The sequence below is a fragment of the Caretta caretta genome, chromosome 24, assembly GCF_965140235.1.
Source record: "Caretta caretta isolate rCarCar2 chromosome 24, rCarCar1.hap1, whole genome shotgun sequence".
Classification (NCBI taxonomy): Eukaryota; Metazoa; Chordata; order Testudines; family Cheloniidae; genus Caretta; species Caretta caretta.
Window position 1 is genome coordinate 13,367,095 of NC_134229.1, and position 25,973 is coordinate 13,393,067.

Genomic DNA, 25,973 nt, shown 5'->3' on the forward strand with positions numbered 1-25,973 from the left:
TGTAGTAGTAGGATTTTGTTTATATTTTGTATAATTTAGAATGAAGGATAAAGAATAATAATGTAGCATGTATTAAATGTATTGGTGTATAATTTGACAGCCACCCTTTTTGAATAGCAGAAAGGAATGGCCTAATGGGCCACTGGTAGAGATGTGTGTGTGTTAGAAGAGAAGTGTGAAGGCTATCACCAAACCGGATGTTCTAAGGAGGAACCAAGGACAGACAAAAGGGTGCCAGAAGATTACAACACGCCCCTATTGAAATGTCAGAAGAGGGCAGATTGACAAGCTAAAGATGAGATGGGCACCCATCAATGGGGACAAGATAGCTGTGATCATAACCAGCATGGGGTAACTCAGAAGTCGGGGACCTTTGAGGGGAGGGATAGCTCAGTGGTTTGAGCATTGGCCTGCTAAACCTAAGGATGTTAGTTCAGTTCTTGAGGGGGCCATTTAGGGATCAAGGCAAAAATTGGGGATTGGTCCTGCTTTGAGCAGGGGGTTGGACTAGATGACCTCCCGAGGTCCCTTCCAACCCTGATATTCTATTCTAACTCCCTGAGAGATTTGATGAAAGAACAAGAGAGACGATGAGAAGGACAATTTAAGAAAACAAGCACTCGTCAAACAACAATTGATTACAGCATGATGGTGCAAAACTCATTGGTCCCAATGAAGCAAAATCACTATATAAACAGGGGGCCTTGTCGTGGAACTTTGGGTTTGTCCTGCCAAGACTTCCCTGGAGCGTCGAGACTGACAGAACCCGGCTCCTCCCTAGCTGTGATCAACCTAGATTGATCCGGACTCTGGACTGGTAACTATAACATTGACTTATGGGACTCTGAGTGTGAGAATGCATATGCTAATTGTTGCATCTTTAATAAATGAGAAGTATTGCCTTTTCCCCTGAAAAAGATCCCATGTGCCTCTTATAAGGATAACAATGGCTCACCTGGAGCTGGGATGTAGCCACCTGTGGGGTGGGGACCAGCCTCCCACATATTTAGTACAGGAAGTAGACCCTGTCCCCAAGTGGGCCACTTCAGAGAAGGCTGAAGATGTCCCTGGGGCTAGGATAGTGCGAGTACATGTGGGTTCATGGCATGGTTGTTAGGGGAAGAGCCAGGGAATATCTGAGAGGTTGGAGGGAGGAGAAAAGTCTTTGTGCATGAGCAAATTTGCTCCAGGACCATGTCAGCTCAGCTCCTCCCACACACTCTCTAAATGGATTCCCCCTGGGGTTAGCAGAGGCAGCCTCTTTTGCTATCCCCCCCCCCCGAGTTTGGCCTCTAGGGGATATGGTCTCCTTGGGGCCCCAGATGCTTGGGCCAGGGGGCCCCAGGAAGAAAAGAAAGGGAATAATAGCAGATAGGGACAGAGCAGGAGAGACAGACCCCTCCCCCTCCCAGAGCTGGGGAAAGAACTCAGGAGTCCTGGCTCCTAGCCCCCCGTTCTAACTCATTAGGTTCCACTCCCCTCCCAGACGGGTTCCTGTCACAGCTGTAGCTGGAGATGCTTTTCATACTCCATTCCCCAAGCTGGGACAGAGCTAATGGCAGAGGGTGGAGCCATCTTAGCCCCACCCCTATAGGACTGTTGCCCCATGGCTGTGTTTCTGAGTGGGTAGGGTCAGTGCTGGCTATGTAGGGGTGCAACGGGGGCAGGCTGAGGTTTTGGGGTGTATTAGTTAGGGGGCAGCCCCTGTCACTATGGCTGTCTTCCAATAGGGGACACTGGTCTCATGTGGGGGGTCCAGCCCCCTCAGTATGGGGCGGGCACACAGGAGACCGCAAACCAGCTTCTTCCTCCCTCTGCCTTAGTGGGGGCTTGTGCTGTTCTGGCCATGGGGGCTCAGCATGGGGGTGAGGGGAGTGGCTGGCTGGGCCTGCTCTCTTAGGGGGTTGGGGAAGGGCTCTGATGGGGGTTGTGGGCGTGGAGCTGGGGGGACTGGCTTATCCCCATAGTCCAACTAGGCTCCCTGGCCTGGGTCTCCATAGCCCAACTAGCCAACTGTCTAATCACACAAACCCAAATACCCTTGTCCCTTCCCCTGCCCTACCCCTTCCTCAAGGTCCCACCCCCCTCCATCACTCACTCTCCCCCCCCCCCCCACTCACTCTCACCGGGCTGAGGCAGGGGGTTGGGGTGTGGGAGGGGGTGCAGGCTCTAGGCTGGGGGGTGAAGATGAGGGGTTTGGAGTGTTGGAGGGGTCTCTGAGCTGAGCCTGGGGCAGGGTGTTGGGATGCAGAAAGAAGTTTGGGGTGTGGGATCTGAGAGGGAGTTTGGGTGTGGGAGGGGGCTCAGGGCTGGGGCAGGAGATTGGGGTGCGGGAGGGGTTCAGGGCACAGGCTCCAGTGGGGCAGAAAGTACTTTGGGTGGTTCCCGGAAGCGGCGGCATGTCCGGCAGCAGCTCCTAGGCTCAGGGTGGCCAGGCAGCCCTGTGTGCTAGGCCTGCCTGCAAGCACCACGCTCAGAACTCCCATTGGCCGTGGTTCCCCATTCCCAGCTAATGGGAGCTGCGGAGTCGGTGCTCGGGGCAGGGGCAGCGCATGGAGACCACCTGGCCACACCTCCCCCTAGAAGCCACAGTTGGACATTCAGGCCCCTTCTGGGAGCGGCACAAAGCTGGGGCAGAGCGGGAGCCTGCCTTAGCCCAGCTGCACCACCGGACTTCTAGCGGCCTAAAATATCCCAGTTCGACTTCAGTAGCCTCCGGGAGATCGAGCCCAATTCTGGGAGACTCCCAGCCAAACCGGGAGGGTTGGTGACCCTAAGCCAGCCCCCTGGTCTAACTGCTGCCCCCTGTGGTCTCTGTCCCTGGCAGGGGCCTGGTGGGGTCTGTGAGGACACGGTCATGACTGGGGGCATCCAGGTGCCCCAGCTTCATTGCCCTGGCCACCATTCCTTATTGCCGGCCTCCTGGTCTGGCAGCTGCTCTGGGAGTACCTGGAGCGGAAGGGCTAGGAGCCAGGACTTCTGAGTTCTCTTCCTGGCTCTAGTGGGTTAAATCAGGGGTCAGACTCAGGTAATGGCCAGGGTCTACTGGTTTGAGGGAAGCAGTATGGAGGGTGTCATGGGCGTGGAGGGGCTACTTGGTTGGTGGTGTCAGGGGATCCCTGTGAGGTGGGGGGGTGGGAAGCAGCTGCCTGTGCTTGGTCCCCTGCCTTGCCCAATTGCTCTGTCTCCTGCTCTCACAGTTAAACCTGACCCAGATGCTGGGGTTCCTAGCCCCATGGCTCCTCCTGACTGGCCTTCCTGCTCTACAGTGGCCGGTTAACCCTTTCCGAACTGAGCTACTCTCTGGAGCTGGAGGTGCCTGGGTCAGCCACCTTCCAGGGGCTGGCAGACTTTGTGGGAAAGCCTGTGAGCAGCACCCCCTCCTCCCTCTGCCCCTCACCCAGCCTCCTCTGCCAGGGAGAGGCTGTAAGATCCCTGCCACTAAGGGGCACCACCAACCCACATGTCCTACTGTGCACCAGAAAGAGCAGGGCCAGAAGATTAGAGCAGGCGGGCTGGGAGCCAGGACTCTTGGGTTCTATCTCCAGTGGGAATCTAACCCACTTTCCTTTCTGTCTTGTTCCCAGTTGAATGATCCCTACAGCAGGATCTTTGGCCTAACTTCTTCAGGGCTTCTGCTGTCACAGCCTTCAGGTGAGTTCCCCAGCTGCCCTACCCCAGAGGTGGGCGCATCTCAGGGATTCATCGACCCATCTCTCTCTCTGTCTCTCTCCGCAGCAATGGCAGCATCCTCTGCTACATCTGGCTGCGATTCGAGGTGCCAGCACCTGCTGCCAACCTCCTGACCCCGGCCATGGGGGCCCTGCTGGACGTCGCTCCGGACCATGTCAGCCTGCTGCAGACCCTGCACATTGATCGCAGGTGTCCAGCTCTCTGGTGGGTGAGATGCCTGGGTGGGGCTGGCATGGGGAGGGGGGAAATTGCCCAGATTCTGCCAGCTGGAGCTAGGGCATGGGGGTGCTGTGGGGAGTTAATCACTGCACCAGGAAGGGGTTCAGTGGGGTGGAGGGGCCGGGAGCAGTGTTGGGGGAGTCCCAAAAAGGGGGGACATGGGAGAGGGGTGCCTAGAATACACCAGGAGGGGCATTGAGAAAGGGGGGGTGAGATTGTGAGGTGGGGGGCCACTCTGGGATGGGGGGCTCTATGGGACTGAGGCTCTGGTTTTCCCAGCCTGTGCATGGGAGGGGCTGCACCAGGGATGCGGGGTTCTCTCAGCTGGACTTGCCCCCTTTCCTCTCCTCAGCTGCTGACCCCTGCACCGTGAAACCACTGGGTGACTGAGTGCTCCGTCCCCAGCAGGAACCCCCGAAACACAGGGACATGGGGGTATTTCTACCCCAGTGTCCTGGGGCCCCTTCCTCAGGGCTGAACAGTGAGGGTAGGGGCAGAGACTTCTGGGGGGTCTGAAACTGCAGGACCCCAGGCAGAAGGGAACCCCTTAGATACAGCTGTGCAGTGATCCCCCAATGGCTCCTTCTGCTTCTGATTGGGGCAATCCCCCCAAAAGCTGGCTGCATTTGTGGGGGTATATGACACCCTGAACCCCAGCCTCTGGAACTTCCTTGTCCAATGAGGGGGGTAGGGGAGGCTTGGGGGACACCGCTGGGGTATGGGGGAGGCATTGCGGGGGGACTCAGTGAGGGGCACCTTGGGGGGGGCACCGAAGGGTGGGGGGCTCATTAGGGCCTCCGGTGGGGTGTGTGTTTTAATAAGTTATAAAAGCAAACTCTGGATGCCTGGAATTTCAAGACTTTCTCCCCAAGTGCCCTGGTGTGAACCCAGGTGTCCTGGCTGGATGCTACAGGGTGTAAGTCTCTGCTCACTCCCTAAAACCCCCCTTTGGGTATCCTTCACTTCCTGTCCCGAGCTTCTGCAGCTCTAACTCATCTGTACCGCCCCAGAGATGGCTGCATCTCCACGCCAGGCGAGGGGTCCCTGTATAACCAGCCACCCCTTTTCAGAGCTGGCTGCATCTCAGAGCCTGGCAAGCCGTCCCCACAGCTTGTTGCTCAGTAGCTCATGGCAGTCCCTGGCGGGGACTGATCTAAGATCCCCTCTGTCTCCCCAGGCACTGTGGGCAGCAGCCAGTCCCCTTGCCATCATCCCCTTTGGGAACATAGTCCTTGTGGCTTTTGTCTCGGACCAGAGCTACTGGTCCCCTGGCTTCCAGGCTGAGTTCTGGCAGGAGCTCAAAGCCCCATGTGAGGAGTACTGGCTTCTAATGGGTTGGTGGGGTAGGGCCAAGTTGTCTTGTTAGGGGGTGCCCCTCTGCTGGGGCTTGGAGTCAGGACACCTGGGGTCTATCTCCAGCTCTGGGAAGGGAGGGGAGTCCCGTGAGTTACAGTGTGTGTGGGGAGGGGGGCTGGGAGCCAGGAATCCTGGCTTCTGTCCCTGGCTATGGGAGGGGAGAGGTGCGGTGGGACTCGGGACTGCTGGGTTAGAGCCCCAAGTCTATAAGGCAATGGTGCCCATTATCTGCCAGGCCTTGCTCAGTGTCCTGAGAAGAGCACAGAACCACATTGACCTGTGGAACTCCCTGCTACAGAGTGTGTGGGCCCTCGGTGCAGGCCCCACATTGCAGTGGCTGGAGCCTGTGTCATGACTCCCTTGCTTGGGGGGTGGAGAAACTGCCCCCATCTGTGTGTCCATCCCTCTCTCGGGGCTGCATGGTCTCCCCACACACCCACCTTCCCGGACCAGGTCTGGCTTGGTCTGCGTTGCTAGGACCAGTGTCCCTGGCCTGAGGGGGGGTTGGGCTGCCACATCCCCAGAAGCGGGGCTTCTCCCCGCTGTGGGTCTGGCGAGGGCGGGGTCTGTCCCTGCTCCCTGGCTGTCGGGAGGGGGGTTCTGTGCGCCTGTCGCGGGGGGGTGTCCGGGCTGGGGGCGGGGCCGGGGGGGCTGCAGCAGCCGGGAGCCGCCGCAGCTGGCGGGCCAGGCTCCTCCTGTCACAGCCCAGCCAGGAGGGAGCCGCAGCGCCGGGGCTGGTACATCCGCGGCGAGCTTGGGGAGAGCGCCGAGCCGAGCCGAGCCGGGCGGGGCGGGGCGGGGCGGGGCGGGGCGGCCCGGCTGAGAGCGGGGAGCTCAGGTTCGCCTGGCCGGCTCCAAGCGCGGCGAGGCGAGCGGGAGGCCGGCACTCGCGGGGCAGGGAGCTCGCCGGGAGCCGCGGCCATGGCTCTGCCCGCGGGGCTCTGGGCAGCCTGGATCCAGCTGGTGCTGAGCGCTGGAGCCGCCAGCCAGGTGAGGGGGCTGGGGGCCTCCAGGGTTATGGGGGTGGGGCAATATGGACGGGGGTGGGGGGTGCCTGGTTGGGGGTGGCGAGGGGGGCACAGGCAGCGCCCTGTGGAGGGTTTGCTGGAGGGGGCGTTGTTCCTGTGCAGCCATAGGAGGCCGGGAGGCGGGTGGGGGTCAGATGGAGGTGGGGGGGGGAGCGAAGAGGGGTGTAAATCACCCAATTCCTTCACCTGGGGCAGGCCACGACATAGGCTGAGCCGCCCGTCCCTGTGTGTGGTGGGGGGAGGGTTCTTAGTGGGGGCTCTCCAGATGTGACTGTTCATGAAGGTGGTTGGGGGGCGGAAGTGAGGCACAGAGGGACTTACCAAGGTCACCCCATGAGCAAGAGAGAGAACCCAGGAGTCCTGGCTCCCAGCCCCCTGCTCTAACCCACCAGACCCAGTCCCCTCCCTGACCAAGGAGAGAACACAGAAGTCCTGGCCCCCTACTCGCTGGTGGTGCCCCACCAGTGCCCTGTTGTGATAGGGAGTAGCAGTAGTGGTGGACCCCCAGCTCCAGGTCTCATGTGGTCGAGGTCCCCCTCGCCACCCTCAACCAGGCATCCCCCACCCCCATCCATATTGCCCCAGCCCCATCCATCCGTCCTGCCCCTCAAGCCCCGCATCACCCCCTTTCCTCAGGTGTTCCCCATTACTCCATTCTGGGACCCAGTGCTCGGGCCTCACAGCCCCACAGCATAGGCGGGTCTGGCCTGAAGCTACCCTTTTGTCCCCCATAAGAGTTTCCTGGGGGGGGGTGGCTGTGCCCCATGCCAATGGGGCAGCCTGGTGGCTTGGGGAGGGGAGCCTACCTCCTTGGATAGCACGATCACTGCTGAGCTGTGAGCCCCCCCTCTGGACTTTTGGGGCTCCAGTCCTGCACAGGGGAGCCCCCCTGAACACCAGCTGCTGCTGAGTTCCCCCGGGAGCTGCCAGTCTCTGGTGATGCCCCCGTCTGACCCCAGGCAGGCCTGGTTAGCACTCACGTCACTGGTGCCACCAGCTGGCACTGCACATGGGGCAGCACCACAATGGCCATGCTTGTCCTGTTGCCAGTGGGCCCCGGGGATGGTGGTAAGTGGGCCTCGTGCTCGCTGGGCTATGGAGCCATGTGGGGATCTTCCCCCCCGCCCATATCTTCCTGGGCACCCAGCTCTATCCCATGCCAACTGCTGGCTCTGGCTCAAGCCGGGTGGAAGGGCAGCTCTTGGCTCTGGGCCCCTTGATACCAGAAAGCCAAACTGGAGAGAGGTGAGGAGGCCTGGGTGTGGAGCCAGGATGCCTGGGTTCTATCCCTGGCTCTAGGAGGGGAGTGGGGTACAGGGGATAGAGCAGGAGGGATGGGGACCAGGACTCCTGGGTTCTATCCCAGCTCTGGGAGGGGAACGGGGAGGGTGTGTGTGGGGAGGGGGTTCTTCTGTAGTGGGGGATGCTGCTCCCCATGGCTTTGCTCCCCCCATGAATTTGGGAAGATCCTTCCGTCTGCCCCTTGGTCCTATGTTGCTGCTAGTTTCTTCCCCCCCCCCTCCCCCAGGACACGGGCTCCAGCTTGCCATCTGGTGCTTTAATGTACTGATGGATGTAGCATGGATAATTCATGGGCTGCGGGGAGACAAGAGGTGGGGATGGAGGGGGTTGGGGGAGGGACAGAAAGTAGGGGGAAGGGTGGATGGGGTGGGAAGGGGATGGGTGAGGGGCACAGCTCGTAATTTTCACCCTGGCAACCTCCATTCCTTCTGTTGTCCCCCGCCCCCACTGGTCCCTCTCCTGCCGCAGCCCTCCATCCCATTAGCTGCCCCAGGTAACATCTACCCCCCTGTTGCTGCCCCCCACCCCCACCCCAAAGGTACTGGACTGATGGGAGGCCGGAGTCAGCCCAGGCTAAATCGCAGCAGCTGCTGAAAAGCCAACAGTGAGCGGCTTAGCCAGGGAGAGCCGGGGTAATCCGGGCTGAACCAGGGCCAGGCCCCTCTGGCATTCCCCCACCAGTGCCAGCCCTGCCCCTCCCACACTGCACAGACACAGCCCCCTGCCCAGCCAGTGCCCCTCCCCCACAGAGACCCTGCCCCCGTCCCCCACGGTTGCTGCCCAGCCAGTGCCCCTCCACAGCTCCCTACCCCACAACCTCAGTGTCCCTCCCCCACAGAGACACCGCCCCCTGCCCAGCCAGTGCCCCTCCCCAAGACACAGCCACATGCTCCCCCACCTCAGTCCTCATCCCCCACTGCATCGACACAGACCCCTGCCCTGCCTCCACAGACACACAGCTCCCTGCCCCCCACTTCTCTTGCCCATCTAAGGGCTCCCCGTCTTCCATGCACCCCACAGAGAGATGAGGGTCACCCTACTGGGGATGGGAAGGGAAACACTCTGCACCCCTCCGCCACCGAAACCTGATACTCCTCCCAGTGGGTACCCAAGTGGGGGCTGAGAAAGGAAGAGCCCTCCTGACATATGGGGGGATCTGTGTAGGCCCCCCAAAACCCTGGGGTCTCTGACCTTCACTGGGGCATCTGAGCTTGGGGCAAGGGTGAGGCCCTTGGGATTATGGCTCAGTGCCACAAAACAGGGCAGAGAATCCTGACCCGCAGCCACTGCTAGCCCAGCCCTGCCCTCTACCACTCTGCCAGTGCCCCTCACTCCCAACCCACAGGCCCCGCTAGCCCAGCCCTGTTGGTGTCCCTCATTCCCGACCCGCAGCCCCTTGGCTGCCCTGGCAGGGTGAGAATGAGCCTTTGTTGTTGTTGTTTAGATTGGGCCGGGTGAGGCTGTGAAAGGCAGTTTGTTAAAGGGCCAAGGCTGGCACTGTGCCTGGTGGGGGCAGGGATGGCACCTGGTTCCTCAGCCCCAGGGCTCCGTGGGGGAGGGGGGATGACCTGCATGCCCTGCTAGGAACCTTCCTCCCTGGGGAAGATGGGGGGCATTGGGGCAAATGGGGGGTGGGGATCCCATTTCTTCAGCACTGATGAGGGGTAATGGTGGGGGATGGGGGAATGAGTGAGACAGGGAGGGGCTGGGATGGGGGGAGGGAGGGCTGGAATGCGGGAGGGTGATCCTGGGGGGCAGGAGGTGGGGAGAGGGGCTGGGATGGGGGAGAAGGAAGGGTGAGTGGAGGGGGGCTGAGATGGGGGAGGGTGATCCTGGAGGGGGCTACTGGGGGGGAGGGAGAGGATGATGTGGGGAGGGTTATTTAAAATTCCTTCTGGGAGACTGTCTCCATGGCGACCAGGAAGATCGGGCAACTCCATGGGGAGCAATTACCACAGCAACAACATCCCGGTTGTTGCTTGGGAGAGAGAGAGAGATGGATGGGGGGGGAACAAATGTGTCATTTAGCCACCCCCAACGGTCCCCCAGCTCTAACAGTGCCCCCCAACCCAACCCACAGCCCTCCAGCTGCTGGCCTAGAGGGAAAAGGCCCCATGTCCCATTCCCTGCCCCCGTAAGCCTGCCAGTCCTTGCACTGTGCAGATCGCAGCCAGCGCCCCCTCGAGGGGAAAGGCCCCATGTCCTGCCCCTGTCCTCAGGGGGCGATGTGCAGGGACAGCTGGGCCAGTGCAGTCGGGTTTGTCCTGCCTGAGTCTCCAGGCCCCGGGTTCAGACTCTGCTCAGTGCACACCGAAGGGGAAGAGGGGCGGGATCGGCTGGGGGCCCAATCCGGCATCAGGATCAGGGCTCCCCCACCTGGCCGCTGGGAGCTGCATCTCCTGCTCTCATCCCAGCAAGATGGGCAGGGTGCAGTGGGGTTCGGGTGCAGTGGCAGGGCAGGTTCGGGTGCATGTTCGGGTGCAGTGGGGTTGAGTGGGGCAGGGGCAGGGCAGGCTGGGGACTAACCCTTCCTCCCATGGCAGGCACTGGGTGTGGCGAGGGTGGAGCAGTGCAGGGACTAACCTCTCCCCCGTGGCTGGCACTGGGCGTGGTGGGGCAGGGCCGGCCAGGTGCTAACCCCTCCACCCATGGCAGGCGTGGGCATGGTGGGGGCTGGCCAAGCACTAAACCCTCACTTCGTGACAGGTGCTGGGTGTGGCAGGGGCGTGGCTGGATGGGCACTAACCCCTGTGGCAGGTGGGGGTGGGGCCAGCCAGGTTCTAACCCCTCCCTCCATGGCAGGGGCTGGGCATGGCGGGGGTGGGGCTGGATGGTTACTAACCCCTCCCTCCATGGCAGGCGCTGGGCATGGTGGGGACATCTGTGTCCGAACCCCAGGTGGCCGTGTTCTGTGGGAAGCTGACCATGCATCGAAACCTGCAGACAGGCAGGTGGGACCCCGATGCTGCTGGTGCCCGCAGCTGCTTCCGCAGCCGCCAGGAGATTCTCGCCTACTGCCAGGAGGTACCTGCCCCATGGGCCCCTGCCCCACGGTTCCCGCACATCCCATGGGCTCTCTCTGCACCCTGCCAGGAGATATTCTCCTACTCCTAGGAGGTACCTGCCCCATGGCTCCCACACATCCCATCCTTTTCCCCCTACACCCTCCGCACTTGCATCCTGCCCAGAGATCCTCGCCTACTGCCAGAAGGTACCCACCCCCTCTCTCCCACACTCCTTGACACACCCCCACCAGGTCCTTTTCCATAGTCTGTTTCCTCCCCCCCCCCCCAGTGATGGGGTCTCCCCATGCTGTGCTCTTCACACAACAGTGCAAAGGGCTGAAGATATTTGGGGGTGGGGAGCTGCTCCATCCCTGGGGGAGACCCAGGGTGAGGAAAAAGGGACCGAGACCCCTATTGAATCCTTGCTGTCCCATGGTTCCTCCCCACAGCCCCTGCTGTCTGCCCCCATCTTTGGGGGGGAGGGCAAGATTTTATGCCTCTATTGACCCCACTGGTGATAACTGCCATACCCCCGTCTGCCCCACAGGTGTACCCTGAGCTGCAGATCACCAATGCAGTGGAAGGCACCCAGCCAGTCACCATTGACAACTGGTGCAAGAAAGGACGTCCCCAGTGCAAGGGACATCGGCACATTGTGGTCCCCTACAGGTGCCTGGGTGAGTGGGGTAGGGCGCAGGATGCCTGGGTTCCATCCCTGACTCTGGGAGGGCCTGAGGTCTAGTGGGTAGTGTGTGTGGGGATGGGGGGTGAGAGCCAGGACTTCTGGGTTCTCTCCACAGCTCTGGGAGGGGAGGAAGGTCTGGGGGTGCAAGCAGGGTGTGGGGGGGCCATGCTGACCACGTGTGTGTGTCATTCCCCACCCCCGCAGTGGGTGAGTTTGTCAGTGAAGCTCTTCTTGTGCCTGACACCTGCAAGTTCCTGCACCAGGAGAAGATGGACTCATGTGAGAGCTACATCTACTGGCACGGCGTGGCCAAGGAGGTGAGTGTGGGCAGGGGTGCCAGAGGATCCCCATGTTGCCCCCGGGCCACCAGTGCACCCCCCCTTGGGAAGACTGCCCCTTGCAGGCACCAGCACGTACCACTGCCTTCTGGGAGAGTTGGGGATGGGGTTCTCGGGAGATACCACTCTCATGGGGGTAGGTAGGGGTTCAGGACAGACAATGGGGGGAGGGGCTTGGGAGATACCACTGCCATCTGGGGAAGGGGTTCTTGGGAGATACTATTCCAGGGAATTCTTGGGAGATACCATTGTCATTTGGGAGCAGGGAGTTTGTGGGAGATATCGGGGTGGGGGCAGTTTTTGGAAGATTCCACTGCTATTAAGGGGGATATCATTGCCATCTGGGAAAGGTCTAGCGCAGGGGTTCTCAAACTGGGAGTTGGGACCACTCAGGGGGTCGCAAGGTTATTACATGAGGGGTTGTGAGCTGTCAGCCTCCACTCCAAACCTCGCTTTGCGTCCAGCATTTGTAATGGTGTTAAATATATAAAAAGGTGTTTTTAATTTATATGCGGGGTCGCATTTAGGGGCTTGCTGTGTGAAAGGGGTCACCAGTACAAAGGTTTGGGAACCACTGGTCGAGTGGGATACTATGGCCATCAGGGAGGGTTGGTCTGAGGGTTGGGGGAGGGTAAGTCTGGGGACATACCATTGCTGTCGGGGAGTGGGCAGTTTTCAGGACATACCATTGCCGGGGGGAGTTCTTGGGGAAAATGTTGTTGCTATTTGGGGGTGTTAGGAGATACCACTGCCGTTGCAAGGGGGGAGCTCTCAGGAGATACCATTGCTATTGGGAGATTCCACTGCCCTGGAGGTAGGCAGGAGGGTGCTTGTGGATATACCAATCCTGGATTGTGTAGGGGTGTCTGATGCTGCTCTTTCTCCCCCTCCTCCTCCCCCTTCCAGGCCTGCAGCAGTGAGGGGCTGGAGCTGCACAGCTATGGGATGCTGCTGCCCTGTGGGGCTGACCGCTTCCGGGGCGTGGAGTACGTGTGCTGTCCCTCACGCCCCCTCCCTCTCCAGCTGGAGGAGCCCACCCCAGGCCCCCGCAACATGGCCCATCTGAAGGAAGAGCCCAAGCGCAGGTGAGGCACATATAGGACACTGCTATGGGGGAGCTTGCACCCTGTCTCCTTTGCTTGGGGCACTGCTGGGAGGGAAGCTCACAGAATTCCCATCCCCTGCAGCTCAGGGCACCGCTGTGAGGGAAGCTCACAGCCCATCCCTGATTCTTGCCCCTCAACTCTGCTGTAGTGAGAGGCTCCCAACGGGCCGGGCCCCCACAGAAGAGGAGACGCTGGAGGCAGAGGGGGATGGGGAGGAGGATGTTGAGGAGGAGGAAGAGAACCAAGGCCCCAGGGACAGCGCAGCTGACACCGACCCTTTCCCCGCCACCTGGGATGACTATTTTGTGGAGCCCGGTTACTACGATGACAGCATAACCCCGACCACCATCACCACCACCATGCGGAGCACCGAGGAGGAGAACAAAGGTGAGACACAGTCCCCAGGCAGGGTGCAGCCGCATTGGGTGCGGGGGGGCGGGTCATCCACAATCCTCCAGGGCAGATGACTGCAGCGGCAGAGCTGGAAGTGTCCTACAGTCCCCCAGGGGCAGGGCATTGGTGGGGGGGAAAGAGCTGGCGGTGTCCCAGAATCCCCTGGGGCAGGCATTGCTGGGGAGGGGGAGCTGGCGATTTCCCAGAATCCCCTAGGGTGGGGTACTTCTGGTAGTTTCCCAGAATCCCCTGGGGCAGGTGCTGCTGTGGGGGGACCTTTTCAGGAGGGGCAGGAGTTCCCAGGCGAAGGGGCATGGCACAGTCTGGCATGGAGCTGATGCACCTGTGAATGGGGGGGCGGGAGATGGGATGCTCAGCTGCCTGGGCTGTTTTCATCTCCTCCCCACATCACAATGCGACTCCTGTTCTGCGTGGCGCAGTGCCCAGCTGTGCCAGGCTCAGAGGCAGCTGCCAGAGACCCTCCACCCTGCCCGGGCTCAGAAGAAACTGCAGCCCAATGCCCAAGTGCAGTGCTAAGGGGGCGCTCAGCTGTAGGGGCAGGGGCTCGGCAGAAGGTGCTGTGCTGCGGGGAGCGGGGCAGGAGCTCGGCGGGGGGCGCTGTGCTGCAGGGTGGAGGGTGCCGTGGTGTGGGGAGTGAGGAGGGGCGCCGTACTGCAGGGGCAGCAGGGCTCGGCAGGGGGTGCTGAGCTGTGGGGCATGGTCTGATGGGGGCTCATTAGGAGGCACCATGCTGACAGCTCCTCTCCCCACAGCCACTCCTACCCCACGCCCCACAGATGGCGTGGATATCTATTTTGAGATGCCAGGTGATGGGAGTGAACATGCTAACTTCCTGCGAGCCAAGATGGACCTAGAGGAGCGCAGGATGAAACAAATTAATGAGGTGCTTGGGGGGGAAGGACTCGGGCCCCCCACATCCACCACCCTGCCCCCCCTTGGTCTTCCCCGGCACAGTAGCCCACACATGGGCTCCACCCCCATGTCCTCCGTGGCCAGTTCCGCATGGCCAGGGCTGCCTCTGACTCACCTGTCAGCAGGTCCTTGCTGCCTTGGGGCATGTTATCATGTCCGTAAGTGGTCCATGTTGGTGGCCTGTGCGCCGGCGAGCATGGAGAACATGCCCCATCCCGAGCTGGACTGTGGAGTTTGCAGGCCTGGGGGCTGAAGGCTGACGACAGGGAGGGAGCTGGGCATAGGGCCAGGCTCCCCATTCATCCCCGGTACCCCCCCCCAGGTGATGAAGGAGTGGGCCGAGGCGGACAACCAGGCCAAGGAGCTGCCCAAGGCTGACCGGCAGGCGCTGAATGAGGTGAGGCCCATGTCTGCAGGGAGAGCAGGGTGGGGCTGCCCCCCCCGACCGGTTCCTGACCCCGCCCCCTCTATGGCTGCTCACTCCTGACACCCAGGGCTGTCCCACAGCCACCCTGCAGTGGCACTCAAGTCTACCTGAGGGGTTGGGGGACCCCACTCACTCGCCCCTGCCCCACTGTGGCCCCTCACTCTTCCCCTATGGGTTCCTGGCCCCGCCTCCACTGACTAGCCCTGCCTCCTCTGACCTCCCTGGCCTCATCCATTTGAGTTCTTGACCATGGACCCGCTGCCCCCCATGGAGGATTCCCTGCCCCACCTCCAGTAACCTTCCCCCTGGATTCTCAGCCCCGCCCCCTTGAGGGCTCCTGGCCCAGCCCCTGCTGACCCCCGGCCTCTCCCCAAGCAGCATTTCCAGTCCATCCTGCAGACGCTGGAGGAGCAGGTGGCGGGCGAGAGGCAGCGGCTGGTGGAGACACACCTGGCCCGGGTGGTGGCCCTGCTGAACGACAATCGGCGCGTGGCACTGGAGAGCTACCTGAGCGCTGTGCAGAGCGACAGCCCACAGGTGGACCAGGCAGCCTTGATCCGGGAGCACTGGATCCGGGGGGGGGGAGGGGGGGCGGCAGGTCAGCCCAGAATTGTTTCTAGAGCAGGGGTGCTAATTGGTTGGCTCAGATGCCACCTATGCCCTGGGATTGGCTGCCCCAGCTGGGGCAAGTGCTGCACAGGTTGGTGGGGTAAGCCAGACTAGAACAGGTTCCAGAAGGGGTTCTAGAGTTCTGATTTGCCAGCTCTGACTCCTCCTCTCTCCTGTATTTCGCTGCCCTAGTTAGAGCAAGTGCTGCATGGATTGGTGGGAGTGGGCCAGTCTTGAACTGGTTCTCAAACAGGTTCTAGAGTTGGGATTTCTATTGGTCAGCTCTGACTCTGCCTCTCCCCTGCGATTGGCTGCCCAGCCAGAGCAAGTGCTGAGTGTATTGGCAGGGGTGCGCCAATCTAGAATGTGTTCTAGAGTAGGGGTGCTGATTAGCCAGCTCTGACTCCGTCTCTCCCTTGCGATTGGCTGCCCAGCCAGAGCGGGTGCTGCAGGCGCTGAGGCGGTACGTGCGGGCGGAGCAGAAGGACCAGCGGCACACGCTGCGGCACTACCAGCATGTCTGCGCCGTCGACCCCGAGAAGGCCGAGCAGATGAAGTTCCAGGTGGGGACCCCCCTGTGCCCTCAGCCATCCCCCACCCCCGGTGGGCAGGGGAGGGGCATGCCTGTCCTAGCAGCCCCCCATCTCTCTGTCCTCCTCCATCTGTTCCCAGGTGTACACCCACCTGCACGTCATCGAGGAGCGCATGAACCAGAGCCTGGCCCTGCTCTACAAGAACCCTCGGCTCTCCACGGGACTGCGGGACCAGATACGTAAGTATCCCGATGGCCCTTCACCCTTCTCTCCGTGGGGCTGCGGGACCAGATACATACATACCCTGATGGCCCTGGGCCGCTGACATCCCTCCCCCAGACAGTCCCCCTGGCTCTCCGTGGAGCTGAGGGACCAGAAACATACATACCCCAACGGCCCCTCCCCCAGCTCTCCGCAGGGCTGCGGGACCAGATATATACGTACCCCAATGGCCCCCTGGGCCCCTGACATCCCTCCCCCATGACAGCCTCCCGGCTCTCTGTGGGGCTGAGGGACCAGACACCTACGTACCCCAATGACCCCCTTACGCCCCCTGATATGTCCTCCCACGATAGCGCCCCTCAGGTCTCCGTGGGGCTGCGGGACTAAACATGAACATACCCCGACGGCCCCATCCCCCTGCCGGCCTCTCTGGCTCTCCATGGGGCTGCAGGTCAAGATACGTACAAACCCTGATGGCCTGGCCCCCCGACATCTTTTCTCCTGATGGCCACCCCACAACGTCCCCAGCATCCCAAAGGCCTCTGCCCCTGATGGCCACCTGACACCCCTCCCCACAATGTCCCAGTCCCCAATGGCCAGTGTCCCCGATGGCCAAGCCCCGCTGATGCCCCCTTCCTCTTACATCGCCTTCCCCCAGCAACCCCCCTTAACATCCCCTTCACCCACTCCTGGCTCTTGGAGGAGCTGTGGGACCTGTGTGTACCTTCCTGCCAACTCTGCCCCCAATACTCCCCCCACTTTCTCCCCATGACACTCACCCCACCAGCTACTTGCACGTGCTGCCCTCGCCCGGCTCTCAGAGGGGGTGTGGGAATACGTACATGCCAGCTCCCACACCTAGGGGCGGCGAGTTGTATGGGCCCGTGGTTCCACCAATATGTGAGCATGGGGGCCCCGCTCCACCAAAGTTCGGGGCCGGGTCTTTCCCCTGGCCCCGCCTGCCACCCCCAGGCAATTTAAAAGCACCTGGGGCCCCTGCTGCCACCACTGGCAGCACAATGGGACTAAGCCCATTCCACTTCCGGAAGTGGCCAGAACGTCCCTGCAGGGGGTGAGGGTGTCTCTACGTGCTGCCCCTACCCCGCGCGCCAACTCTGCCAACAGTGGCCAATGGGAGCTGCGGGGGCGGCGCCTATGGGCAGTGGTGCGTGGAGACCCCTTCGTCCCCCCGCCTAGGAGCTGCTGCCAGAGGGTTGCCGTCGCTTTTGGGAGCAGCCCGAGATAAGGGCTGCACCCCTCACCCTCTCCTGCACATCTGCCCCAGTCCAGACCCCTCACCCAGACTCCCTCCGAGCCCACCCCCCCCTCGCACCCTGTCCCCAAACTCCCTCCCAGAGCCTGACCTCTCCCGCACCCAAACTCCCTCCCAGAGCCTAAGGCAGGTGTGTGTGGGGGGGGGGATGGGACTTGGACCCATTCTGGGCACCACCAAAAATTATACAAACCCGCCGCCCCTGCCCACACCCACCTGGGATGCCTCCTGCCCTGACACCCTCGTGCTCAGCTCTGGGAGGGGAGTGGGGTCTAGTGCGTTAGAGCAGGGAGGCTGGGAGCCAGGACTCCTGGGTTCTATCCCTGGTTCTGGGAGGGGAGTGGGGTGATGGGTTGGGTCACAGAGACCCCCATGGGACTGTTACCTGATGTGATGAAACTACCTCTGAGCCCGTTTTCCCTGCCAGCTTGGGATTCCAGAACCCTGCATTGTTGAGCAAGACACACTACTCTGCTGCAACACAGACCCAGGGTCTGAACCACGCCTCCCAAAGCTGCAGGCTCTAACCAAAAACCGCTCAGCGAGTCACCTATGTCCAGCACCCAGACCCCCAGTTCCCAATGGGATCCAAACCCCAAATAAATCTGTTTTACTCTGTATAAAGCTTATACAGGGTAAACTCATAAATTGTCCACCCTCTCTAACACTGATAGAGAGAGATGCACAGCTGTTTGCTCCCCCAGGAATTAATCACTTATTCTGGGTTAATGAATAAACAAAAGTGATTTTATTAAGTATAAAAAGTAGGATTTAAGTGGTTTCAAGTAATAATAGACAGAACAAAGTAAGCTACCAAGCAAAATAAAATAAAACACGCAAGTCTAAGCCTAATACATTTAAGAAACTGAATACAGGTAAATCTCACCCTCAGAGCTGTTCCAATAAGCTTTTTTCACACACTAGACTCCTTTTCAGTCTGGGCCCAATCATTTCCCCAGTACAATTCTTGTTAGTTCCAGCTCAGGTGGTAACTAGGGGATTTCTCATGACTGGCAGCCCCCTTTGTTCAGTTCCACCCCCTTTTATAGCTTTGGCACAAGGCGGAAATCCTTTGTCTGTCTCTGGGGTTTCCACTCTTCCTTTTAAATGGAAAAGCACCAGGTTTAAGATGGGTTCTGGTATCATGTGACATATTCACATGTCCTGTGAGACTTCATTACTCACTGGCTGGCACCCACAGGAAGGCTTACAAGTAAACAGAGCTGTTTACAACCAATTGTCCTAGTTAATGGGAGCCATCAAGATTCCAAGCCACCATTAATGGCCCACACTTTGCATAGTTACAATAGGACTTCAGAGTAATACTCCATATTTCTAGCTTCAGATACAAGAATGATACATACATACAAATAGGATGAACACACTCAGTGGATTATAAGATTTGTAATGATATCTTACAAGAAACCTTTTTTATGAAGCATATTCCAGTTACATTATATTCACACTCATTTGCACTCTATATGTTTTATGGAAATATGCTATGTCACATGGGATCTAGTGGTTAGAGCAGGGGGGCTGGGAGCCAGGTCTCCTGGGTTCAATCCCCAGCTCTGGGAGGGGAGTGGGGTCTAGTGGTTAGTGCAGAGGCGCCAGGTTCCCAAGAGGTGGGGTGGGGGGGGCTGCTTCTTGCTGGGGAAGGTCTCTCCCTGCTTTGACCCATGTCCCCGTCTCCTCAGAGGAGCTGCTGCGGGCAGAGCGGGCAGGGACCAGCAGCCTGCTCACAACATCCATCTCCGAGACACACACCACCGAGGAGTTCCTGCCACTGGACAGCAGTGAGGACCTGAACCCTGAGGACCATCCTGACCACCTGGGAGCCGGGGACCTCTTCCAGGGGGAAGGTGAGGGGGTGGGGCCAGAACCTGGTGGGGGATGGATCCTATGGGGGTGGGGTCAGAACCTGCAAGTGTGGGGCCAGAGCCTGTGGGGATGGATTTCATTGGGGCTGGGGTCAGAGCCTGTGGGGGTGGGGTCAGGTCTTGTGGGGCAGGGCCAGAATCTGCAAGGGCAGAGCCAGAGCCTGTGGGGGTGGATCTCACAAGGGTGGGGCCAGAGCCTGTGGGTCAGGAACTGATCAGGACTCCACAACCTGCTGGGACAGGACTAGAACCTACAGGGTTGGGAGTGTAGAGAAGGTGAAAGGTGCAGGGCCAGGGCCAGAACCTTTGGGGGTGGGGCCATGACCCAAAGCATCAGGCCAAGGGCAGGGAAGGGGCTAAAGCTGGTCGGAGCGGTGCTGTGGGGCAGGGAGGGGGATTTGAAGGGGGATACCCCCCCATGTGCCTGTGCCTACCCCAGGCTGTGTGTGTGGAGACAGGGCAGCTTGTTTTCCATGGGGGAGAGGTCAGGATGGGCCCCCCAGCCCCCACTTCAACACATCTGTTGTCTCTGCTCTGTCTCTCTTTCTGTTGCTCCTCCACCCAACGGGCCGTCTTCTTCTGCCGCTCCCGCGGGGACCCCTCCTCGGCAGACTCCCAGCCAGTCGAGAAGAAAGGTGAGTGCCTGGGGGTGGCTGACTGCACCTCATCCCCTTGCAGGGGTCAACCTGCTTGACCTTTACACACCAGGACTACTTCCCCCACTGCCTATGGGACTCTTTTCTTCCCCACAGCCTCGGGGATGGTGGCGGAGTATGACTACCTCACCAGCGAGAAGACCCCATTGGGCGAGGATGAGCAGAGGGTGAGCAGGACTGGGGACTCGGGGGCCACCCCACATTAGTGAGTAGGGGTGGGAGGGGAACAGCCACCCTGGGGTGCACAAGACCTTCCCCTGGATGGAATGAGGGCACAGCTTGACATGACCCCCCCCCTCAGCTGGAGATGTGGGTGCAATGCATGATGGGAGATCTGCATTGTGGGAGCAGCTTGATGTGACTCCCCCTGAATGGAATGAGGGCACAGTGCATTATGGGAGACATGATCTCCTCTAAGACTGTATGATGGCAGTGTGGAAGGGGTGTGCGGCTAAGCACCATTTACACACAGTACTTTGCACCCTGTTGCCATGGAGGGATAGGTGCTCCCTCTCAGCTCTAATGTCTCTATCTCCCCATACCCCCTAGGTAAACATTTCCATGGGGGACATCAAGGAAGTGGTGTACAAGTCCCCGGAGATCCAGCGCGACGAGCTGGTGAGCAATTGCGACATCCGCAACGGCAGCGCTGCCTCCCCCCACCCCGCTGTGTGCACTCTGGAACTGTGTCCCCCTGCAGCGCTCCCTGTCCCCACCCGGCTCTGACGCGTGTGCCCTACATCTGTGCCCCCTGCAGCACTGCCTACCCCCACCCCCCGCTGTGTGTGCCCTGCAAGTATGTCCCCCTGCAGTGTACCTTCCCCCACCCCGCTCTGCTGGGTGTGCCTTTGTGCCCCGCAACTGTGTCCCCCTGCAGTGCTGCCTCCCCCCGCCATGTGCGCTCTGAATCTGTGTCCCTGTGCAGTATTGCCTTCCCCCCTGCTGTGTGCACTCTGCAACTGTGTCCCTCTGTCGCGCTGCCTCCCCCCACCTGGCATGCGCCTTGAAACTATTGTCCCGCAGCGCTGCCTTCCCCCCACTCTGCCACCTGTGCCCCACATCTGTGTCTCCCTGCAGCGCTGCCTTCCCCCCCCCCCCCCCGCGCCGTGGGGGACCTGCAACTGTGTCCCCCTGCAGTGCTGACTTCCCCCCCCCCCCCCCGCTGTGTGGGACCTGCAACTGTGTCCCCCTGCACCATGTGCATTTTGAAACTGTCTCCCCCTGTAGTGCTGCCTTCTCATGGCCCTGCCATGTGCTCTCCGCATCTCAGGCCCCCTGCAGCATGGCCTCCCCCATGTGGTTCTCCCTTAAGCCCCTCCACTCCCGCGTGCGCACACAGCTGCCTACATTCTACCACAATGTCCCCCTTTGCATTGATGCCCCCACAGCTGTGTGCACCCTTTAGCTTGCCGCCCCTGCGATGGTGCCTGCTGCTCACTTGCCCCTCCACCACCACTGGACACAATCCCCGTCTAGTAACACCTCTTCCTATAAGCTCATGCTCAAATAAATTGGTTAGTCTCTAAGGTGCCACAAGTACTCCTTTTCTTTTTGCGAATACAGACTAACACGGCTGTTCCTCTGAAACCTCTTCCTATAGTTGCTGCTGAGTGCTTCCCCCCTCTGCAGCCCCAGTCCTTCTGCTGTGCACCCCCAGCTGCTGCAACCTCGCCCCATCACGAACCCTAGAAAGTCTAGGGTGTCCCTGATCCGCACACCCCCCCTCAGAGGGGATGGGGGGTGAGACTAACCTGAACCCTAAACTGGGGCTCCTCCGTCTAAGGCTGTGGGACTCCCACCTGCTAAGCCCCCCAGCCTCCCCCAGTGAGTCTACCAAGAAGGGGGAGGTGGAACATGACTCTCTCTGTCCCCCACAGGAGCCGGACACCCTGGTAACCATTAACAGGGGTGCCCTGATTGGCCTGCTGGTGGTGGCAGTGGCAGTCGCCATGGTGATCATCATCAGTCTCTTGATGGTTCGCCGGAAGCCCTATGGGACCATCAGCCACGGCATTGTCGAGGTAACGACCCCTTCAACCCCTCACAGGGACTGCTGCCCTCATAGGGGACAGGGTGGGGTGGCACAGCCAGGCAGAGCCAAAGGTGTCCTGGCTTCCAGCCCCTGGCCTTGCTCTGACCCACTAGACCCCACTTTCCCCCAGAGCTCGGGACAGACCCAGGAGTCCTGGCTTCTAGACCCCCACCTCGCTCTGACCCACTAGACCCCACTCCCCTCCCAGAGCTGGGGAGAGACCTAGGGGTTCCGGCTCCCAGCCCCACTGTGCTGCCTCCTAGCAATGAGGTTTGGGAGTAGTCACCCTAAATCTTTTCACTTGTGGGGAAAGGGGGTGGAGCCTCCAGCCCCGACACCCCTAACCTCTGTGTCTGTCTGTCTCCATCCCTGGGGCAGGTGGACCCCATGGTGAGCCCCGAGGAGCGGCAGCTCAGCAAGATGCAGAACCACGGCTACGAGAACCCCACCTACAAATTCTTCGAGGAGATGCACTGAGAGGCTGACTGCACCATGGGCGGGAGGGGCAGTGGGGGGGACACAGCGTGAAGCATTCACAAACCCTCCCCCAACACTGACAGGAGAGGATTAAATCCGCTTCCCCCCCCCATGCCTTCCCGTCCCATCTCCCCTTTGCCCACTGCCCCCCACAATGCTACCCACCCCCACAGTGTGTCTCCCTCCAGTGTTTTCCCAGCCCCTGACAACCCTACCCCTAGTGCTTCCCACAGCCCCTTTCCCCCTCCCCCGCCCTGGTTTCTAAACAATCCACTCAACCCACATGGAATCATGTCCCTACAACGAGGAGAGCTTTGGGTGGGCTGTGAGGGTCGATCCCATCAACTGGGCTGTTCAGGGAGGTGTTTTTTCTAGGTGTTTCTAATGTGTGTGCGTGCACACAGCACCCCAGCTACACACAGCACCCTATCAACGTTCACCCACTCCCACGGGCAACGCTGAGCCCTATGCTCACACAGCGCAGACATGGCACCATAACCTACAGCCAACCCTGCACACAGCAACACTTGCATCCAAATCCATGTGCTGTTAGCTCACCACCTGGCTGTTAGGTACACCCATATTATGCCCCCCCCTTCACTAGCTGTACTTAGTATCAGAGGAGTAGCCATCTTAGCGTGTATCCACAGAAACGAGGAGGCCAGTGGCACCTTAAAGACTAATACATGGATTTAGGCATAAAGTTTTGTGGGTAAAAAACCACTTCTTCAGATGCATGGAGTGAAATGCCTGTATGTGTAATTTTCACTCCATGTATCTGAAGAAGTGTTTTTTTACCCATGCAAGCTTATGCCCAAATAACTGTTAGTGTTTAAGGTGCCCCCAGACTCCTCCTTGTTTTAGTTGTACTTTAATTTATTTCAAAGCTGGATGGGGGTTGGATGGACATACACAGAGCAGGGCTCATCCCCTCCAGTAGGGGGTGGCAGGGACACACACACCCCGCTCCCCAAATCCCCCACTACTATATTCAGCTGCACTTTAATGGGGAGTCAGAGAGGGGTGGATAAACCCATCATTCTCAACTCCACCGTGGGGAGGGCTTCACGGGGCCAGTCCATTCAGTTGGTGGGATATGAACTGCCTGTGGGGCGGGGTGGTGGTTGGGGGGGAAGTGGGATGGGGGAATGGGATAGGGTAAATCCACCTCCCATGACTGGAGAGCACGGTGCCTGGAGGAGGCAGGACCAGACAGCGGCGCCCTGGGTCTCCAGAGCCTACACTTGCCCCCTGCCCTGCCAATTTGTATGAACACGTGTGTTCAATCTAACTCCACACACGTAAACTCCCCAACTCAGTAGAACGGCGGAAACAGGATATACCATCTTACTCCCTGCAGGGAGGGGCGGCATTGGGGATATACCATCTACCCTCTGGAGTGGTGGGGGGAACAGTTAGGATATCTCATCGTGCCTGCTGCGGGTGGGGGGTATTTGGGATATACCATCTTGTCGCTTGCCATTGGGGGTGGGAGTGTATTTGGGACATACCATCTTACTCCCTGCAGGGGGGTAGATGGAGGGGTTAACGAAATAAAAAATGAGGGTAATTTATTTTCTCTGCGTAAAATTCCGTGCACACTGGGTTTCGTCCTTTGTTCCCTCTGCGTTTCGTACCAGTAACGGAGCGCCCATGGTCCCGAGGTCTGGGGGATTCGCCTTTGCTCTGGGGCTGGGTTTTATTGTTGGGAGGAGTCTGAGAGGATGTACCACCTGCCGCATTTAGGGGGTATTCGGGATATACCATAGTGTCACCTGTAGAAGGCACAGATTGATACAGGCGGGAGCTATCATTTTACACCTGTTTCAGAGGAGCAGCCCTGTTAGTCTGTATCCGCAAAAAGAACAGGAGGACTTGTGGCACCTTAGAGACTAACACATTTATTTGAGCGTGAGCTTTCGTGAAAGGTTATGCTCACATAAATGTGTTAGTCTCTAAGGTGCCACATTTTACACTTGCCGTGGGATATACTATCTTGCCCCTGGAGCGGGGGGTTGCATTGGGGATTTACCATCTTATCCCCTGGAGCAGGGGGTGTTGCAGGAGCTGCATCAACTTCATCGCTGGGAGGAGGGAGATTGCAGTGGCGCTGGCACTTCCCACCTGCGCTCCTTGGAGGAGGGGGGGGCAAACCAACGACCATGGGGACTTATCCCTCTCCCCACGAGTGGCACCCCAGGGGGAGGGGTCCCCTTGATCATTCCACCCCTTATATAGCCCCCCCAGCTGTTGGCATGCCCCTATTTCGTATGTCTGTGATTAGAGAAGGGAGGGATGACAGGAAGAGGGTGTTTGCCCACCAAACACACCTACCCACCACGTCTCTGCCCCCCCCACCCATGTGCCTGCCTCTCTTTAATCCTTCTGTGCCCTGGCTGCAGAGCACCAGGTGTGTGCTATTTCCCAGGCTGCTCGCTCTCCTTCGCACTCTTCGGGGCTCACCCAGCTGGGAATGGCGAGATGCAGAATATCACCCGCTGGGAGCGGGGGGGGGGGGGGGTTTGTACCACCCGGCCGCCACCCCAACTAATAAAATATTGTCACTTCCTGAAACCCACCTTGTGCCTGGACTGTCTGTGCTGCTTGAAGTTGGGGGAGGCAGGGCAAGGAGAGATGCTGCCACATGGGGTGTTAAAGCTAGGAGGCGCTGTGATGTAGGGTGTTCAATAGGGAGCATGGTGCTGCAGGGAGGGGGCGGGGGCTCGGCGAGGGGTGCCATGCTGCAAGGAGGGGGGGGCAGGGCTCAGGATGGGTGCTGTGGTGCAGGGAGCAGGTGGGGGGGTTCAGCAGGGGTTGCCTAGCTCAGCAGGGTGCACCAGGGGGCTCAGTAGGCTCGCTCACCTCTTGCTGGCCCAGTACAGCATTAGGGGACGCTGTGCTGCTCAAGCTATTAGGCAGGGGTGGCCAACCTGTGGCTCCGGAGCCACATGCAGCTCTTGTCTAGGCACCGACTCCAGGGTTGGAGTTACAGGCACCAACTTTCCACTGTGCCGGGGGGGCTCACTGCTCAACCCCTGGCTCTGCCCAGGCCCTGCCTCCACTCCACCCCTTCCTGCCCCCTCCCCTGAGCCTGCCACGCCCTCACTAGTCAGGACTCTGGGGAAGTCTCCTCTCCATGAGCAGACTGTCTCCAGGACACACAGCTCACACAACTTCCACCTTCCTGGGTCTGACCTTGGAGCATTCAGCATCCTCTGCCCCTCCATGCGCTTCCCACAGCGAGTCCGCCCAGGCGGGATCCTGGGGAAGCCAGAGGGTCCTGCCCCCCAACTCCACAGTTAGACGTGACTCTCAGCCAACTGGTAAAACCAGGTTTATTAGACGACAGGAACATGGTCTAACACAGAGCTTGTAGGTGCAGAGAACAGGACCCCTCAGCTGGGTCCATTTTGGGTGGCCGTGAGCCAGACAAACACGTCTGCCCTTCACTCCACATCCCCAGCCAGCGCTGATTGGCAGGGCTGCCGGCTGGGAGTGGGGTGGGTGGGACCTGACGTGGTACTGGGGCTCTTTGGCAATGTACATTGGTACATCCTGGCTCCTTCTCAGGCTCAGGTTGGCAGCCCCAGCTCTTCGGGTTGTGTTGGATCCGAGGGGAAGGAGCTCTCTGCTGGGAGCCTGGGCTCAGCCTAAGGCCAGCAGGTCTTCTGTCCAGGAGCACCACAGCCCCAGTCACTGACAAGGCCCTGTCCCTGCTCATTCGGGCAGCCATGGCCTACTGCTGTCTTAGCCGAGGTTGCTGCCCAGGCCAGGACAGACTCGGAGCCACCCCCATGTGCCACCTT

The 25,973-nt window shown here is 59.9% G+C and overlaps 1 protein-coding gene across 2 annotated transcripts; it reads left to right on the top strand.

Moving 5' to 3' along the window:
- The first annotated feature begins 5,958 nt into the window (after positions 1-5,958).
- APLP1 (amyloid beta precursor like protein 1) lies at positions 5,959-24,741 on the top strand. Of its 2 annotated transcripts, none has more exons than XM_048828809.2 (17): positions 5,959-6,258; positions 10,458-10,622; positions 11,151-11,280; positions 11,493-11,605; positions 12,533-12,711; positions 12,881-13,119; positions 13,899-14,029; positions 14,381-14,455; positions 14,864-15,022; positions 15,529-15,657; positions 15,767-15,866; positions 18,820-18,984; positions 19,614-19,637; positions 19,755-19,825; positions 20,208-20,276; positions 21,536-21,679; positions 22,069-24,741. In XM_048828809.2, exons 1-17 carry the CDS (start codon positions 6,190-6,192, stop codon positions 22,165-22,167), a joined length of 2,061 nt encoding a protein of 686 aa, XP_048684766.1. In that variant the 5' UTR covers positions 5,959-6,189; the 3' UTR covers positions 22,168-24,741. The 2 variants fall into 2 exon arrangements, with proteins under 2 accessions (XP_048684766.1, XP_048684764.1); XM_048828807.2 differs by lacking the exon at positions 5,959-6,258 and adding an exon at positions 7,377-7,541.
- Positions 24,742-25,973: the final 1,232 nt, after the last annotated feature.